This window comes from Drosophila serrata, unplaced genomic scaffold (genome assembly GCF_035046125.1).
Source record: "Drosophila serrata isolate PLE 108 unplaced genomic scaffold, ASM3504612v1 contig_160, whole genome shotgun sequence".
Lineage (NCBI taxonomy): Eukaryota > Metazoa > Arthropoda > Insecta > Diptera > Drosophilidae > Drosophila > Drosophila serrata.
The window spans coordinates 1068101-1087389 of record NW_028257058.1 but is presented as its reverse complement, the minus strand read 5'-3'; the positions used below and the strand labels follow the sequence as shown (position 1 = coordinate 1087389).

Sequence of the window (19289 nt, the reverse complement as noted above, 5' to 3'; positions counted from 1 at the left end):
GCAGGACCCAATCTGTACGTTTTTTTAGTCACACCGAAAGCACTGGATATAACGAACATTCCATTTAAACATTAACCATAAACCTTCGGCAATAGGTCTTGTCGACCTTTGGAACTGGCCGTGAGTTGTTGCTGCCTCGCTGCCTCCACTTTTTAAACCTTCCTGACCTGGACGACAAAAAGGTTTCTCACTGTACCTAAAACTTTGGCATTCCTGTACTCAATTTTCGGAAAGCTTTTAGCGGCCTCTTTTAAAATTAATTTTCCAATAACTGCGAGACACTGGCACTGCAATGTATGATTAGCTCTTGTGAGCACTTCTTTTCGTGTATCGGATCTCGATCTAAAAGACTTTATACGGAAACGGAAAAAGTACTCGTTCATCAGCAGCCAAAAATTTCCGAAGTGGACTCTAATCTTATCTTCCCTGGCGCAACTCTAAGCTCGTTGTTATATTTGCCCAAAATGAGTTTTGGGCGTAGTGCAGCTCTTGATTTCGGGACGTGCATTCAAGCTTGCTTAAAGCTTCGTTACGTTACCGCATTTCCAACACTAGCAAAGCTAGGCTTTTAGTCCAACTTTTTTTTTCAGGGTCTTTAGTCGCTACTACAATGTCAGCACCCCAATGTCCCATTCCCCTTGTTCGGAGCAGACCGCTCGCGCCTCATTATGCGCGTATATGCACCTGCTGCTGTCTTAGCTCTTCTCTTTGTTATCTTATAGATCGGTAGTTACAGCTCCGCAATAAAAGAAGAAAATAAATACCGCATATAATAGACCTATTCGTGCGTTAGTTATTATTGGGTGGCAAGGGTGGCAAATTCGTTGTCTTCCCAATAAACACAAGCATAATTCTGATAATTCTCAATAATGTTTGGGGATACATTTTCAATAGGAACTAATTGACAGTCTACAAATCGGCAAATGTCGTTGGTAAGAGTAATTAAGCCAGATGTCGCATTACCTGGGACTTTTCACTTTTTTTTTTGTTTTTTTCTCTGGACGTTGATGCACTACGGTCAGTACGTACAAGTGGCCCGTATCAAACCAGCCACGTGCCTGTTGGGTTAAGTGTAAGTAGGCGCGAAAGGAAAAATAGAAAAGAGAACGAGGAAATTAACTACTGGCGTGCTGCCAAATTGCTAGCCTGCATGTCTACTAAGTGGGTTAGAATTAAAGTATTTAGTTTTGGAAGGCTATTTACGTCAGAGATTAATGTGTACAAAACATTATAATTTGCACACAATACTCTAAAAGGTTCATGCAATTCAAAAGAGGTTCTACAGTGGCGCAACACTAAAGGAATATAGGATCTAGTATTTCTACTTGGTACATGGAAATTGAGATGACTTAACAAGTCAGCAATTTCCACGTCACCATGAATGAGGTTATAGATGATGGTAATATCAAGTATAGTTCCTCGGTTAGCTAAGAATGGTAAGTAACCAGCTAACAATTGTTTGAAAAATTGTACAGCACTTTGATCATTTTGCAGTTGAACGCTCATATTAGAGGTGTTTTTATGTTTTTTCATAAAGGTGATGCCTTCAGGCAAGCATTCAATTCATCTGCAAGCGTTCAACGAGGATTTACTGGCAACGTCTGCCTGATATCACCTGCCAACAATATCATATTACCGCCAAAGATGTTATTTTGCCGAAAGTCCTTTATTGTGAAGTTAAGTGCTTCAAGTGATTTCTTATGAGTCATTGTGCACTCATCCCAAACAATGAGTTTGCATTGAATCAAAAATTTTCCCATTGGACTGGATCGGGAAATATTGCATGCTGGAGTAACAATTGTGTTTAAATTGAGTGAGTTGAGTTTGAGTTAAACTTAAGCGCAAAATGTGCAGTACAACCACCATCTAGAAGACTCGGCGCAATTCCAGATGACGCTAACGCCAAAATTATGTCACATCTTGATCGAATAAATAAAGTTACAAATGTTTTCATTGTTCCTCCAGGTGCGTCCAGGAAAAATAGACCACCAGTGGCCATTCACAGTTTTGTGCATCGTTCCTGCAATTAAATTGTTTTTGATAATGGTTGTGGGATGACAGTTGTTTAGTGTTGAGCTAAGTGTTGGTTTTAGTGTTGGATAATACTTTGAGTGTTGTGTTAGACCATATGTAATGTGTTGTGTTAAAACATGTTCTATGTGTTGTGTTAGATCATATTCGATGTGTTAGAACATGTTCCATTTGTTGCGCTATATCCCATTCGGTGTCCAGTGTTGGGTTATGCATAAGCCCTGGGGTTGAGTGTGGTTTTGTATCCCCGATATATACGCGTTTGGTCTTCTGTTTTTTTGTGTCTCTAACTGTTACGATCACTTGAGAGATGAAATCGATTTTTTACACTACACTAGCTCTCCGATTTTTGGTTTCCATACTCTCTTCCGTAGATTGGAGTGGGGTTTTTGATGTTCCGCTGCCAGGGATATCATAGTCTTTACAGTTTTATTTGTTTGGTCAGTCATATTTTCCTAGGGTGTACTGGACTCCAATATCGGATATCAGGGTTTTAGGTGCTCCGATCCTTGTTACTACACTTCCCGAAAAGCCCGTAAGAATGTCTCCGCCATTGCTTGCCGAATTGCCGCAAGTTCTATCCACTTAGAGAACATGTCCATTATTACTAAGTACGAGATTTTGCCGTGTTTCGTCCGTGGTAATGGCCCAACAAAATCCACACAAATGATTTCCCAGGGTGCTTGCGCGATTTTCGTCAGCATTTTCCCTGACGCTTCTTGTTGCGATACCTTATACTTCTGCCAGTTTTCGCAATTTTTTACGAACTTCTTCACATCTTTCGTTAATCGGGGCCAGAAGTAGCGGTTCTTAATTCTTCTCAGCGTCTTGAACGTCCCAAGGTGGCCTGTTTCTGCTGTGCTATGGTTTTCTGTTAGTAATTGTGGAATGTCTGTCTGAGATACGCACATGTTCCAGGGTTGTTGATCCCGTCTGTCACTACTGAGATTATTCAACCTGTCCCCTTCTTTGCGGTATTCTGTGTTGTATGGGTCTTTCTACAACTCCTGGCACTTCGTTTCAATTTAGCTCCCCGGATATCTTAGAGCTTTGAGCTCTGGATAGAGTGTGTTTCACTACGTTCAGCTTTCCCTTTTAGTGCCACTCTGGCCACTGTATCTGATGGGCTCTTAATCGAGTTTAGTCACTTTAATGCCATGTGGTCCGTTATCACTGTGAACCTTTGCAGTTTAAATCGTTTTGTAAAGTCCGGATATGCCAGTGCTGGTGCTTGTGTTAGACTTTCTTTCAGCTGATCGAATGCTCCTGCATGCTCTGGAAAGTTGGGTATGAATCTTCTGTAACACGATGCCATTCCCAAAAAACTAAGTACTTCTTTTGTGTTTTTTGGTATTGGTAAGTCCTGGATTGGCGATACCTTATCTGGGTCCGCCCGGATACCCTGGCCGCTTACGGCGTGTCCGAGGTATTCAAGCTCCTTTTGGAAAAATGGCATTTGTCTGCCACCTCCTGTAGCTTTTCCATATGTTCCTTCTTACTTCGACCTGTCAATATTATGCCATCCAATAACATAAATACAAACGGATCCATTTCGGGTCCTATAATTGTATCTTAGGCCCTCTGGATCGTTGCCGGTGATATTGTTAGTCTGAAAGGCGTCACCGTCCATTGGAACAATCCTTGTCCGGGTACTGTGAACGCTGTGTATTGCCTGCTTCCTGTTACCATTGGAATCTGTCAATATCCGGACCTCAATTGTGCTTATACATTTTGCTTTCCGTAATATAAAGTTCATTCTAGGTACCGGATATGCATCCTTTTCCATTTTCTCCTTCAACAGTCTATAGGCGATGCACATTCTCAATTTGTTGTTTTCTTTCCCTACTAGTACCACCGCTGCCTCGTCCCTTCTCCCTTCTTCGTCCCCTTTCCCCTCGCTCTGCGCAGCTCCAGTTCGCAACACCTTAATGTACTGCGTGTTCCCGCCAAGAAGTCTATGCCTGGTAAAATTCCACCTGCCACCTCCGTTAAGACCATGAATGTTATCCTAAATGAACTTCCGTTAGCTAGTGTTATTTCCGTTTTCGTGCCGATCCATATACCATGTTATCTCAGATCCAGGTACTTGCTTCTGCTGATCGATGCCCCTGTGTCTATAACTTCTTTTGCCGATTCTATTCTTGCTTTTATTTGAAACCCATCACAACATAGATTTTCTCTCGTTGCTGGACCTTTTTCGTCTAAGCTGTCAGCTTTATCTCCTCATGCCTCCTGCGTTTCCCGGTCCTGTTCTGCAACATTCTGTTTTTCTCGTGCCGTTTCTTCCGCACAACCAGCGGTCCCTCCGCAACGCATGCAAATATCGGGCCTTAGATGTTGTTGAATTATTTGGTTGGATCGTGCATGGAAATCCATTGGTTGTATTGCTTCCACTTCTTTTGCCAGCTTTAGAAATTCCGTTAGAGTTTTGAACCCGGCTCTTCTCGGGTAGAGTTAAATTTTGCTTCTACAGTTTTTGTACACCCGGTCCAGTTTCTCTTCCTCCGACAGTTTCGTGAATCGCATCAACTTCCTTGGCCCCATTGCGTGCTCCCAACTGTTTCGGTCTATCGTTGCCTTAATTGGGATATTTGGGTCTCCAGCTCATATTTCGGCGGTAGAAAATATTCGAGCAGCACCATCGACAGTTGTGTCCATGAGTTTATCCGAGTTGGGGTTGTGTTCAACCAGTCGGAGGCTATTCCTTCCAATATGAATGGCATTGTCTGTACAAGTTGATCCTTTTGTATCCCGTATCCGGTGGCCCATTGTTCCATCTTCTCCAGGAACTTCAGTGGGTTCGTTGTTCCTTGGTATCAGCTTCGCACTCGGTCCACGTTTTCTACCTCTACTTTCCCCTCATTGGTTTCCTTTGTGTTATTCATGTTTTGTTCTTCCGGCTTGGTTATCACAATCTCGGGTGTCGTTTTCGGGCTTCTGTCTCTCTCTAATTTTGCCGTTAGGTGCGTTAATCTTTGTTTCACCGTTTCAGTGTGATCACTTTTTTTGGTGAACGTTGAACTGATCGGCGCAACTCCTCGCTTTTTCCTGATGCATCTACATAAAACTTGCGTATTCTGCTACTTTGGTTTTCGTCGCCACAGGAGACTCGGAACTCAGCCAGAAAGACGGTTTGTTGTGGACCCTAATGTCAACCAGAGATAAGTTGTTGTTGTTGGACCCGAAAGTTTACTCGAGAGAAGTTATTGTCGGACTCTAAAGTCAGCCAGAGGTAAGTTGTTGTTGTTGGACCCTAAAGTCAACCAGATAGAAGTTGTTGTTGTTGGACTCGAAAGTCAACTCGAGAGAGGTTGTTGTTATGGAACCTTGAAGTCAGCCAGAGAGAAGCTGTTGCTGGACTCTGAAGTCAGCTCGAGAGAAGCTGTTATTGTTGGACCCTAAAGTCAGCCAGAGAGAGTTGTTGTTATGGGACCCCAAAGTCAGCCAGAGAGTTTTGTTATAGGACCCTAAAGTCAGCCAGATGGAGTTGTTGTTACTAGGAAACTACGGGGCTAACTACAATGTATAAAGCGGACTTGATGCGCGTATCTTGTCCAAGCAAATATGACTTTGCTGCGGACTACGGGCTGTGGTTAATACCTCACCCGATCGCTACCTGCTGTTGAGTGCCGAAATACGGGTGTGGTCACCTTTATATAGGGCCTAGCAAGGTGCAGTGTGCCCGCTGCCTGTGCGGGATTTCCCTTTCTTAGTGTGCCCGTGCAGGTGCCTGGCCTAGTGTGCCCGTGCCCGCTTTCAAGTTTAAATTTCCCTCTCACGTCCGTGCTCCAGCTCACCAGGGCCCAACATGGAACTGGGGTTCCTTGTTTGCGCCGTTGGAATTTCGTTGTTGATTGATTGCAAATGTAAAAATACGGCATTTCAACGTACATTAACATCGCTGCAAATAGATCTGCTCCACACATTGCAAAGTAGCTAGTCACTGTTGTCGATGGTGGTCTCTCAGCTCATTGTGCTGCATTAGCCTTACTAAAGTAAACTCTTTGGCCATTTTCCAAACGCACTAGTAAATGTACAACAACTAATCGCAACTATTCACTAACTTCACTATTACTGACCTATCTGTCCTTTTGGATGTATCAAACATTATCTTCTTTTGAACGACAACAATAAACTGGATATCCATCGTTCCCAGTGTTTGTTCGCACGTTTATGCACCATCTGTATCGCCACAATGTCGTGTAGATGGGGATCAGTGACTGGATCAGGAATTTCAGCTGATATGATGTAATCCACTTCATTTGATTGTAATTTGTTCAGCATCCAAATTAGGATATGAGCATGCGGTAGTCCACGCTTCTGTCATTCCACCGAGTACATATAACAACGTGTGTCAGTAAAAACTCGATACTTAGTGAGCACACCCATTATAACCTTGAGTTTTTGCTTGATATTGATTTTACGCTGGACGACAATGTCTCGCGATTTAGTTGGATCGCCAACAATAATTGCAGCAACATCATTAACGGTGGGTCCATTGAATCTTCGCACAGGTTCACCTGTGGGTCTACAATCCGCTCTTATGACAAATTTATGCGTATCCGATGGCATTAGTTTTACTGCTGTTTTGAACATAATAACCACAACTTTATTGGCCTATTTAATAATTCGTCTATTTAACTGTTGTGTTCCCTGTATATTGCACCGCACATTCAGCTGATCTACCATCGACAAAACTAAATATATTTTCAGAAATTGATGCGGTTCATCTGGTGTTGGCACGTTTGAACCATGCAAATGATATATTTGTCTTTGTATCTGTAATTGCAAACAATCATTTTTTGAAGAATACGGTGAACCTTTTACCTTGCAAGTCGGCATGGAGCCGCCTTCTCGAATGATATTAGCTCCAAAAGAAGTCATGCGAACGCAGTTACTGAATTCAAGAATGTTTTGAAGAAAATGGGTGAAATCGGAATCGTTTCTCATTTGAACTTTAACGCATTACAATATCGGCATATGGTCGTCTTCGGTCCTATATCTAAATTTTCATCATCACTGTAGTTCGCAATGTGATCATATTGGAATGTCAAGCGACCGATGCGGCGGCCGATGTTTGCAAGACGTCATTTAGGCATTTTGGACAATGAACAGAGCGATGAATTTAACCTCATAACCATCATACGATCCACATAATTAACAGATTTCAACTTACCATCTTAAACACGCTGTTGAAATTGATAACAATTTGCATAATACACTTTCTTTATTTTATTGTTTCCAATTGAAATGTTAGAAAACGACTACTTAAAATATTGGTTTGTAGTACATGCTATATACCAGAGATGTATTTCCCGCTTTTTTGTTGAAATTTTTCCGGAATTTTCTTAGCTCTAAACCAAGCGGATTCCGAGACCTTTTCAACGAATGCAAAACCGTGGAAATCGGTTCGTGCGTTCTGGAGTTAAATGGTCAGGAAGGACAACCCGACATATTTTTATATAGTAGATTACAACCGACTCTTTGATAATATTCATGGCATTGAAAGGCTTCCGAAACTAAAAACCTTTTTTACTTGTAGAATTAACTCGAAATCAATCCTTATTGTCCTTGTTCTATTAACTACCGTTGGATGTTTTAAATTACATTGAATTTCGGTTGTCAGCTTTATCAGGGACTGACACGATGGGTACCCCAAGGGAGTAAATACATAGGTAATGCCACAGGGGCCACCATGTTCTTTCGCGGACCAGACATAGATCCATCCGTATCATATCATCCGAGTTCCTTGTTCAGGTATTCCAGATTGCTATAATATTAAGGGACCTGGGACTCAATGTTGCCACTTTAGCTTTTTCCCCGTAAAATGTGCCTTTTTTGAAAGATCAGAAGATCAGCGCATTTAGTTAAAAATACTAGAAAGTTGGATTGCGTTAGGAAATTTCTGACGGCACCTTTAGTATTTCTCTATCGGGGTGCGAAAGAGAATACAATTTTAATAAAACATACTGTTCTAGACCATTTTCCTCTCGCTCTAACATTCAGTTTCTCGATATATTTCATATTATGGATCCTACCATGAACAATAATGTGTGTAAACGATACAAATTCAGAAGAGTTACACAGTAAATATAAACACCAAGTATGAACGTGAACATGAACGTGTCTTAAGATTCAAAAGAGCCAAAATAGTTTACCCCTCATGCCTTACTTACGCCGGTGGAAAATATCATCTGTGGTTTTTGCCCATGGTACATTTTTCGGTTCGGTTTTTAGTTAATGTTATCGAAGGCCCGTCGAGTGTTTCTGCAGCCCTGGTTCTTGTGTTCGGCTAAAAAAAATTGTGTATTATTTGAAGCTAAAGAACTGAAAATAAACCTACATATTTATTAAATTGCTGTTTCTATAAAACAAGTTAAAGTTTGACAAAATGGCACCAAAGTGATGTCTAATATAACGTCTGTTAAGATATGTTGACATTTTACTGTAACATTCATTATACGGCAAATGTGTGTACATATGTTTATATATATGTATGTTTATGAAATGTGAAATAGTGTTTCTGTACAATATTCTTAATATTTGTTTGGTAACAGAAAAATTTTAAATATATTGAATAACTCCAATAAGCAAAATGTCTTATATACTCCCATACATACATATATGTATATGTAACATACTAAAAATAAAAGCGAACAATAAGCCCACACAATAGTCAGCAGTTCAAAATAATAAACATATTAATTGGAAATAAGTTTGTAAATATCTTTTCTTCTCTGAAATGCAAACTTAGTGATTTTTTAAACCAAAACAAAGCTGTGGAAGTATAAATAACAGCGATAACAGATATCTAAGAATCAATGTACATATGTATGTATGTAGTATGTATACCTAAAAATTATGGTTGGTTCATTAGCGCTCATATTGAACTGTCTGGCAAAAACTCAATTCGAAAAACTACTACTGCTGTCGTGGAAAACATTTTAAACAAAAAACTAATCTTCAAAGCACCAAACGCAAATAAATCATCTCCAACGATAATGTCTATACCTCAGCTTAAGGTCCAGCAAATGATTAACCGAAACTCGACAGCCATCCAGGCTAGTCTCAGTACTCATCCCAATTCCCATAGTTCAAGCCAACATCAAGGGTGTCGTGGAGGCAGGCAGCATGTTCAATATTTCAGCAGGAGCTTTGGCTCATCAGCTTTTCTTTATAATCGCCAAGAAGGGAGACAGCAAGAGTTATCAGATCCTGATCCAAATCCAGATACGCTTGCCAGCAACTTGAATTTACAGCAGCGCAGTTCGACTTCCGATGGCTGTGAACTCTCTGTATCTTCTCAAGGTAAATAATAATACGCTTTATAAAATTAAAGTTAATAATTTTATTAAAAATTTCAGCCATATTGCTACCAAATGTAACGGGCAGTTTAACAAAAACGGAGGTTCCCAATTTAAGTTTAAGCACTACTATCTCAAGCAGCTGCTGTAAGGCTACGGCACAACCTGAACCCGAGGAAGAGAATCCCCAACCGATGGAGAGTCAAAGTTATTTATTTCACGAGCAAATCATCATGTCTGGCCACCAGAAAAGTGCTCTGCAGGATAAGCCAAAAGTACTCGTCGTTTCGCCTCAGCAAGTTATGATCTTGTATATGCATAAGCTAACTCCCTACGAACGTACGGAAATACTGGCCTATCCACAGATATATTTTATAGGGGCAAATGCAAAGAAGCGTCCCGGTATTTATGGACCTAACAATTCGGATTATGATAATGAACAAGGGGCTTATATACATGTTCCGCATGATCATGTGGCGTATCGTTATGAAATGTTGAAAATAATTGGTAAGGGCAGCTTCGGACAAGTGATAAAGGCCTATGATCACAAAACCCACGAGCATGTTGCTCTTAAAATTGTGCGTAACGAGAAGAGGTTTCATCGTCAGGCACAGGAGGAGATCCGAATTCTTCATCATTTGCGGCGACATGATAAATATAATACAATGAACATTATCCACATGTTCGATTACTTTACATTTCGCAATCATACTTGCATCACATTTGAGCTTCTTAGCATTAATCTTTACGAATTGATTAAAAAGAACGGGTTTAAGGGCTTTAGCCTTCAGTTGGTCCGAAAATTTGCACATTCGTTGCTTCAATGCTTGGATGCTTTGTATAAAAGCGATATTATCCATTGTGATATGAAGCCGGAGAATGTTCTACTAAAGCAACAAGGTCGTTCGGGTATAAAGGTGAGATATATATGTAGAACATACTATTTGCAATATCTATGATCTATATTATAATAGTTATATTTGTTACCTATTTTATCGGATCGGATCGGACGACTATATCATATAGCTGCCATAGGAACAATCGTAAAATTTTTACAAAAAAAAGAAAATTATGACTTTTTCAGTTTGCAACAGATTTTCTAAATTGATACAGCCATTTTATATTGTTCTACAACTTTGTGTAAAATTTTATAAAAATCGGACTACTATATCATATAGTTGCCATAGAAACGACCGAAAAATTAATACAATTAAAAATAATAACTTTTTCAGTTCTCAACAGATTGTTATCAAATTTGAAATATAGACACAATTATATATTATTCTTCAATCGTTTTTAAAATTTTTGTTAAGAATCGGACGACTATATCATATAGCTTCCATACAAACTTCGGCGTGCCGAAGTTAGCTTCTTTTCTTGTTACAGTTAAATTTTTACATTCATACTATTGCTTTTTCCTCTATATATAATAATTGTTTGTTTTTGATATCTATAAGAAATAGTCGTCTGTCTTATATAAGATTAAAATCGTAATTCTTGGATAATAGAAAAGGCTGCAGATGCTGACAAAAAAAATTTGCTATATATACTATAATGGATCGGAAATTTCTCCTTTAGTGCGTTGCAAACTTCTGACTGAAATTATAATACCCAGCAGGGCATTTCTTTCGTATCTCCACAACTCACGAAACAAAATTGTTTGTTTTTTTTAGTATAGTATATTTAAGTAGTATAGTGTTTCAGTAGCATGGTATTTTATTTAGTAGTATAGTATCGTAAATTTTAGTTTAGTATAGTAAATTGTATTTATGATACTATTTCTATATATATTTTGAATCTTGCTTGAACAGGTGATTGACTTTGGGTCGTCTTGCTTTGAAAATCAACGAATCTATACATATATACAGTCACGTTTCTATCGCGCTCCCGAAGTCATATTAGGCTCAAAATATGGCCGCGCCATTGATATGTGGTCATTGGGTTGCATCTTAGCGGAATTGCTATCGGGTCATGCCCTGTTTCCAGGCGAAAATGAAAGCGATCAGCTGGCATGCATTATTGAAGTGTTGGGAATGCCAAATAAAAATATTTTAGCTAGTTCGAAGAGATCTAAATCATTTTTTAGCCCAAAGGGATATCCCCGCTACTGCACTGTCCGCACCATGTCCGATGGCATGGTGGTTCTAATCGGTGGTCAGTCCCGTAGGGGCAAGCCACGCGGTCCTCCTTGCTCCAAGAGTTTATCCAAGGCACTTGATGGATGTAAGGATCCACTGTTTCTCAATTTCATACGCGGCTGCCTAGAATGGGATGCAGAGAAACGATTGACACCATCGGAAGCATTAAAGCATCCATGGCTGCGTCGTCGGCTGCCCAGGCCGCCGAGCACTACAAGTGGCGGTTGTAATACAAGCGGTAATCAGTCCCCAGTAACAGGTATGTACAGGAAAATTTTTATAATATAAATATGTATATATATTTAAATTCTTGTTTTAGGTGTAAACAAATGCTCCGCAAATGAAGTAACAAATACAAATTCTTCAACATCGGCCACATCCATTTCATTGACTATTGAAAGGGACAACGAAAATATGCATTCAGATTTAAAACTCTCAAAACTTTTTAACTTAAATGTCAACGAAGGCGAATTAATGACTAGCAAAGACACGGATATCTTAGAAGAGAGTTTAAAAAAGGCCAGCGTTAATGATATCTCGCCACGATTATTATTACCATCAACGACAGTGCATTCAGCGGATTCTGCTGAAACATCTAGATATTATCCAGCATCTCTGCCCTATTTACCTCATTTAATGAACAATAATGGAATGAATAGTAAACAGAACAATTCATAGTTTTAATTTTATTAAAAATATATATCTGTATTTTTAGGATTTACTGGCTCTCTAAACAGCTCGGCCAACTCTTTGACCCAACTGGAGCATGTCACAAATTTGGATATCTTGCAAGATTACTCCTCGACCTCAAGCACGCCCAATTTAAAGGAGAAAGATACAGGTTCTGTATATGCCATAAATACAGCTAACGAGTCCATAGCTAACCTGGATAGTAGTGCTTATGATATGGATAAATCCATCGAAATTATTAGTGGTAACTCTAATCTATCAAGTATAAGAAATGATATGTAGCCAATTCCTGACAATATCAAATATTTTGCCATTTTAATGATCATGCAAAGCGCAGTTCGTCATGCTTGTTATTGATTTGATTTATTATTTAAAAAAAGGGCACTGCCAATAAAAAGTGATACAAAATGAATATATAAAATTTCAAATCAAGTCGTGCACATAAATACATACAAAAACAAAGATCTCACAATGGTTAAATTCAAATTTGAATATAAATGCATTTTAATTACAAAAAGAAGTGCTACTATAAATGTAGCCCAATTTGGATGAGAACGTTGTATCAAAAATCTAACCTTATTTTTAAAAATTAATACAAATATTTATATGCATAGGTATGTATATGCATAAATATGTAGGAGTTATCATACACTGCATATGCAATTCTGATAAATTTCGGATTAAAGAAAAAGCAAGAAATATACAATTTCAATAATAATCAATACGATATAAATTATATATACTTATGTTAAAACACAACAACGTAATGACTTCTCTTATTATTTTCGACTATACTTAATATTTTTAAATATATATTTAGTTATAATTTGTGTTGCATTAGTTCCCCAAAAGTTCCAGTGGCAGCTATATGATATAGTAGTCATACTTCTAAATAAAATTTAAATACCGTGCAAGGGTATAAAAAAGATATATGTATATCGGTTGAATAAGAATATAAATAAGTAATTGTAAAACGAGATTCCTAAATAATTCGATTTATTAATTTATATTTTATTCAAATAAATTTAAAGTTAAGTTATAATAATAAAGTCAAACAAATAAATGCTTTTCATCTGCTCTTTGTTTAATCGGATGGATCAAAAACAAATAGTTCTTGTGACAATATTTGTATTGTTAAACTAATTCCAAAAATGTATTTAATTTAAGTTAAATGAAAAGTCGCGTTCAAGATATGAATCAAAGAGGATCTAAAGTGTAATTTTTAGTAACAAAAAAAATAAAACAAAGGCCTTATTTCAATATCTAAATTGTTTACATGCTTAATACCAATAAACAAATAAATTTAAAACAATAACTTTGAGCAACTGATTTTATTTAAAAGTAGTATGTTCTTTTTCTATATTTTTGAGAAAAAAAAGTCGACTAACTAAATTAATTTATTTTTATTATGGTTTGTATTTTAATAACGTCCGACCGGATTCCTATTTACGTTTGTTAAGTCTATTTAACTCTCTGCTGGTTTTTTGTTTCTTTTTATACCCTTGCAGGATATTATAAATTCGGTCAGAAGTTTGAAACGCAGTGAAGGAGGCACCTCCGACCATATAAAGTATATATATTCTTGATCAGAATCATCAGCCGAGTCGATCTAGCCATGTCCGTCTATCCGTTTCTACGCAAACTAGTCTCTCAGTTTTGAAGCTATCTGAATGAAACTTTGTAGTTAGTCTTCTATATACTCTCACTTGTATATGTACATATATGTCGGAACGGGCCGGATCGGACGACTATTTCATATAGCTGCCATACGAATGATCGAAAAATTTTTACAAAAAAAAATCTAACATTTTCAGTTTTCAACAGAATGTAATTAAATTTGAGATATAGCCATTTCATAATATTCTACAATTTTGTGTAAAATTTTATGAAAATCGGACAACTATATCATATAGCTCCCATAGGAGCGATCGAGAAATTAATACAATAAAAAATTAAAAATTTTTACAGTTTTCAATAGATTTTCATCAAATTTGAGTTACAGCAATTTTATATTAATCATAAATTATGTGTCAAATTTCATGAAAATCGGAAGACAATATCAAATAGATGCCATACAAACGATCGTTTGATGTAGAGGAAAAATGCAAATATAAGAATGTAAAACTGCAAATATAATATTTATAGGTGAATGAAATGAAAGCAGCTATTACTTCATTGTTTTTTAACACAAATATAATTTATATTGTATGGAATCCTAGTCATAGAAGTGTTATCTGCAAGGGTATATAAACTTCGGCGTGCCGCAGTTAGCTTACTTTCTTGTTTAGTTTAATGTAAAATACTTGATTTATACTAATAATCATTAAGTGGTTAAATTCTTCCCACAGAGATCCTTTCTCCCTCTGCTGAATGGATGGTACAATAGGTTTTGCCGTTCCGAAATTTCTCATTTTGTTCTCCATCCTAATGTGAAGGGCTTGTTTTGCCGATAGTTAGGCGATAGTTCTTCGATGTATGATAGTTTTTCCTGTAAGCTATCAAAGTTTAAGCATTCACTAAGAAAATATAAACAAAGATAGTAATATGAAAGGCGCCAAAGTTAGTCGGTGTTTCTCGTATATTCTAGACCCAAATTGTCTCGAATTGCTACTATTTTATTAATTTTATATTATTATAATTACTCCTATTTCTGTTTTATTTTAAATAGATTTTGTGGGTCTATACAACAAGGTACTCGCTACAGGGCATTTAAGAATCGCTAATTCCTCGTCATCTAACTCATTTTGATCTATGTACATGTTTTATGTTGTTGAACAGTAAAAAATAGTTATTAACTTATTCCGCAGTAGCCATTTAAACAAACATTGTTTATATGATAGATTTGTCACAGCTGTTCAATCAGCTGCCTTTGGATAGAAAAAGGAGATGTAGCTGTGTGGGAATCGGAGTTTCACATCTGCGAAAAATCTCAACTTTTTCACACGGATGGACTGTGTGAAACACACAGTATTATTATTAAAACAATCATGGAAGGAAAATTAGGGGAAGGCGTTAGAAAATTTATGACGTTCTTATTTGCAGCTACTTTACATGTGTATATTTAAATTATAGATCCCACCACGAACAAAAATATGTGAAAAGATGACATTAGAAGATCCTAAGAGCTTCTCGCCTCACCATACCGTACTTAATGCATTGTCAATGCATTAGCCAATGTATTAAAAGTCGTCTTGCTCGCATTTGTGTAAAACCTTATGTAGCTTTCAAATCTGTTAGTTACACCACTTACAACTCAAGAACGGCAGAACAGAATTGGATGAAAATTGGTAGGGAGGAGGAGCTTAGAGCCGGGAGACGGACATAAAATACTTTTTTTTTTTTAATTCTTTCCAAAGAGCAGAAGTTCAGCGTGTAAGTAGCAAGCTTGGGAACAACACGAGAAAAAGTCATTAGCTTGCATTTAGAGCTGTTTAAGTTTAATAAGTTTACAAGGCACCAAGTTTGAAAATTATTGAGATCTGTTAGTAAATCCGACTGGCGAAGTCCTTGTATTGGGCGCAACGCTTGACGTCATCAGCGTACATTGGCACTCCAGAGTTAGTCAAAACTTTGGGCAAATCATTTATAAATAATGTAAACAATAAGGGTCCCAAATAGCTTCCTTGCGCCAAAAGTAACCCTTAGAACTTTAGATAAATTATTCTTAAAAAGGACCTTTTGCGTCCTGCCATTCAGATAACTTAAGATCCAATGAAGAAGATCAACTGGAAAACCCATTACATTGAGTTTCCTAACGAGGAGAAAATGGTTAACGGAGTCACTGAAATCAGCGTAGATTTAATCTGTCAGAAAATTATTATGGAGGCCCTTTAAATATAGGAAGAGAGCTTTGATGTTGTTGATCTTTTCTTATTAAAATCATGTTGACATGAAGAAATAACTGATCGACAAAGGTGCTGCAAGTGAGGAGTAATTATGTTTTCGATCAGTTTTGGGATAGCCGATAACTTAGAGATTCCTCTCTAATTGCTGGCATCCAATTTGGTAACTTTTTTGTGGAGAGGAATAATAAAGAAGTCCTTCCAAATAATGGGAAAGTGGGAGGTTACTAAAGATAAGGTAAACAATTTCAGAAGGGGATAGCACAGGGCGTCAGCACAATACCTGAGCATACAGCCAAGAATTCCGTCGGGACCTGGAGAATAAACTGGCTTGACACGATGAAGATCGAAAAGAAAAGAGCTTTCGTTTAGGCTAGAATTGAAAATTAAGTTCCATTTGGGTATGGCGTAGGAAAAAGTCTGATTTGAATTCGAAGAGTTTGAATAAGCTGCGAAAATAGATCGGCTATTGCTTGATCATTATTTGCCGTAGTATTTTCAAATCAGAGCGGGGAAGGATTTGTTTTAGGTTTCCGTTTAGTGTTAACTAAATTATACAATTCTTATGGTTACTGGGAGAACTGGACCCTACAACGAGTTAAATAGCTTTTATAACACTGCGCGGTAAAGTTTGATTGAGCCAATAAATAAGTTGAAAGGGCAGATTGAGAAGCGGTAGTTTTAAATTTAGCATACAGCCTAGATTTTGTATTTTTAAGTCGGGTCAATTCTTTAGTAAATCACGGAGGTTTATTCGAGATAGGCGGATAGTATAAAGGAACACATTCAGTAAAAAATGAGTGCATGGCATTGTAAAAAACATCCACGGAAATTGCCATGTCATGTTCAACGGTCAGATATATTCGCTAAGTCAGACCCAATGTCAAGAGTCACATAGAAAAAAGGATAATAAGGATATTCAGGTTGCGTCAGAGGCGCCACCTTGGCTGGCTAAACTAACTCTTGCCGGATCAGAGACAAAACAAAGATAGAGCAAGCGCTATAAGGAATTTCGTACATGGATGACTTGAGACAGCGAAATGTCGAACAAGCCAGCGATAAAGTCATGTTGTATAGAGGTTAGGAGAGTATTGGTGGAATTAGTTGAGCACCAAATGGCACAAAGGATATTCAAATCACCTAGGACTACCAACTGGAATAAAAAATAAAAATTCTATTTCGCTAATAACGTCAGGGTAAGGTCCTGATACTAGCAGTTCTACGTCGTCTGCGTATGCAACTGCTTTAACTCCACCCGTATTGAGATCTGTCAATATTGCGTTTATATTTATAAGCCAGTTCGGCTGCGATCGTCCTGCTCTTTAGCATAACCCCGATACACTCTCGGATGCCTCTCTTAATACCTATCAAGTTGAGGGAGCACAGGATAGAGTCGTGATTCACATTATTGAACGCGCTTTCGATGTCTAGGAAAGCGGCCATCGTGTATTGTTTGTGTTTAATGTCTTCTCGACATGATGTACAACTTCGTATAGTGCTGTTTCCGTTGACTTGCCTTTATGGTATGTGTGCCGTCTAGGAAGGCGGCCATCGTGTATTGCTTGTGTTTAATGTCTTCTCGACATGATGTACAACTTCGTATAGTGCTGTTTCCGTTGACTTGCCTTTACGGTATGAGTGCCGTCCAGGAGTTTGGCGAGACTTTAGCTTACTCCCGCCGTTTCTTTTATGTCTTCTAGTGACTCGCAGTAGTTTTGCCAGGATCCTTTCTTGGCCTTATATACTGCTTTTTTGTAAGTTTTTTGTGCTTCTTTTCACAGCTTGACTACCGGCTCAGGCGGGGCCGGCTCATCATGGGCCATGTATGCCGATGCAATCATAATTCCCATCCGCCGCCACGAATCTGGCCACAGCTAGGTCAGGTGTGCCGAGATTGGGACAGAGAAAAGCATTTCATTGGTTCCTAATTACTATGAAAGCTCTCGACCTACCATTCGAGTTTGTGCACAGTAGTGTGTATCCTGGGATCCTAAGTCCAGTGACATGCCCGTCCCTGGTTCAAGGCTCCTGTATCATACCGATGTCGACATTCCTCTTCCTTTAGGAGGATCGTCAGATTAGCTGAAGCATGTGAGCTGCGCTTCAGATTAATCTGCACGATTTTCGACATCGATGTTGGTTGGGGTAGCGTCAGGGGATTTGTCGTGGATGACCATGACGTCCAACAGTTTGTTGGTGTCATCGACCTCCTCCAATATCTCGTCCGGCTTGGCCGAGAAGACCTTTATCTTGGCCTTCCTTATGCCGTACCGGACCTTGTAGTCATTGGCCTCAAGCTGAGGCAGGCAGTGCTGGCTTATCAGCAGGAGAAAAGGTTGGCTCACCTTTATCTCCTGTTCAGCTCTGAGAATGGTCCACTGCTCTGAATGGACGTCTGGGTTCTGGGCCCTCAAACATTCAATCACCCTGGCTTGGTCGGTTTGAGCCTTCGGTAACCAAATGCGAGCTCTGGGTCCCGTGCGTGGACTAGTCTTAATCTTAATCTTAATCTTAAAGCCAGCCCAAGAGTCGCTAATCTTAGCCACACAATCCGCCAGGAAGCTCAGGGAGAACCCGTCGTCATATCTGATGACCCGGTGCCCCCCGACCACGTCTGAGGAGCCGAAGAAGGGGATGGGACCGGTCGGCATGCTAACCACTTCTCCGACTGCAGGCGACCGTCATCATTGTGCTCATCCACCAGAGCCATAGCCAGATTGTTTTTGGCAACCTCGCTAAGATTCCTTGCCTTGCTGACAAAGTTTGTAGCTCTCGGCTTGCCCTGTGGGTCCTTCGCTCTCAGAGGCGAGCGAATTCGCTTCGCCTTCGAGGGCTGGAACGCCGTTGGGTTTGCCGTTTTATAAGCCTCGAATTCCTCGACCTCCGCAAAGAACTTGGCCTTGTGCTCGGCGTCCTGAGGATCAGTCTTCCCCTCAGCCTCATTCTTGCAGAACAAAGCTAGCTCTGTTGACCCTCCTTCGCCTCTGATGGTGTGAAATTTTCGCCATCTCTGAGGTGGTGTCCAACTTAGCCCCACCTTTGTGTTTTGATTGGGCAGTGCACTCTCCTGTGGCCAACTTTAAGCTACCAATCGCGTACGCCATGGACAGAAATAGATGGTAATCACTAACTGCGAGATCCGGACTATAAGGTGGATAAAAAGGACCTGCCATCCGAACTCCCAGAGCTTCTGGCGCGTCATCAAAGATGTGTGTGGCCTGGCGTTGCTCTGATGGAAGACAATTCGGCCTTTCTTGATTAAGGATGGCCGCCGAATTGAGCAT

The 19289-nt window shown here is 39.0% G+C and overlaps 1 protein-coding gene and 1 pseudogene across 14 annotated transcripts; one reads left to right on the top strand and one right to left on the bottom strand.

Moving 5' to 3' along the window:
- The first annotated feature begins 7977 nt into the window (after positions 1-7977).
- Dyrk3 (Dual-specificity tyrosine phosphorylation-regulated kinase 3) lies at positions 7978-13478 on the top strand. Of its 14 annotated transcripts, none has more exons than XM_086826611.1 (6): positions 7978-8082; positions 8786-9339; positions 9396-10252; positions 11147-11732; positions 11793-12131; positions 12189-13478. In XM_086826611.1, exons 2-6 carry the CDS (start codon positions 8853-8855, stop codon positions 12443-12445), a joined length of 2526 nt encoding a protein of 841 aa, XP_086682737.1. In that variant the 5' UTR covers positions 7978-8082; positions 8786-8852; the 3' UTR covers positions 12446-13478. The 14 variants fall into 14 exon arrangements, with proteins under 14 accessions (XP_086682737.1, XP_086682736.1, XP_020809938.1 ...); XM_086826610.1 differs by having other exon boundaries at positions 8013-8134; XM_020954279.2 differs by having other exon boundaries at positions 8056-8082; positions 9048-9339.
- Positions 13479-18113: 4635 nt separating this feature from the next.
- On the bottom strand, positions 18114-19289 carry LOC147644546 (uncharacterized; annotated as a pseudogene).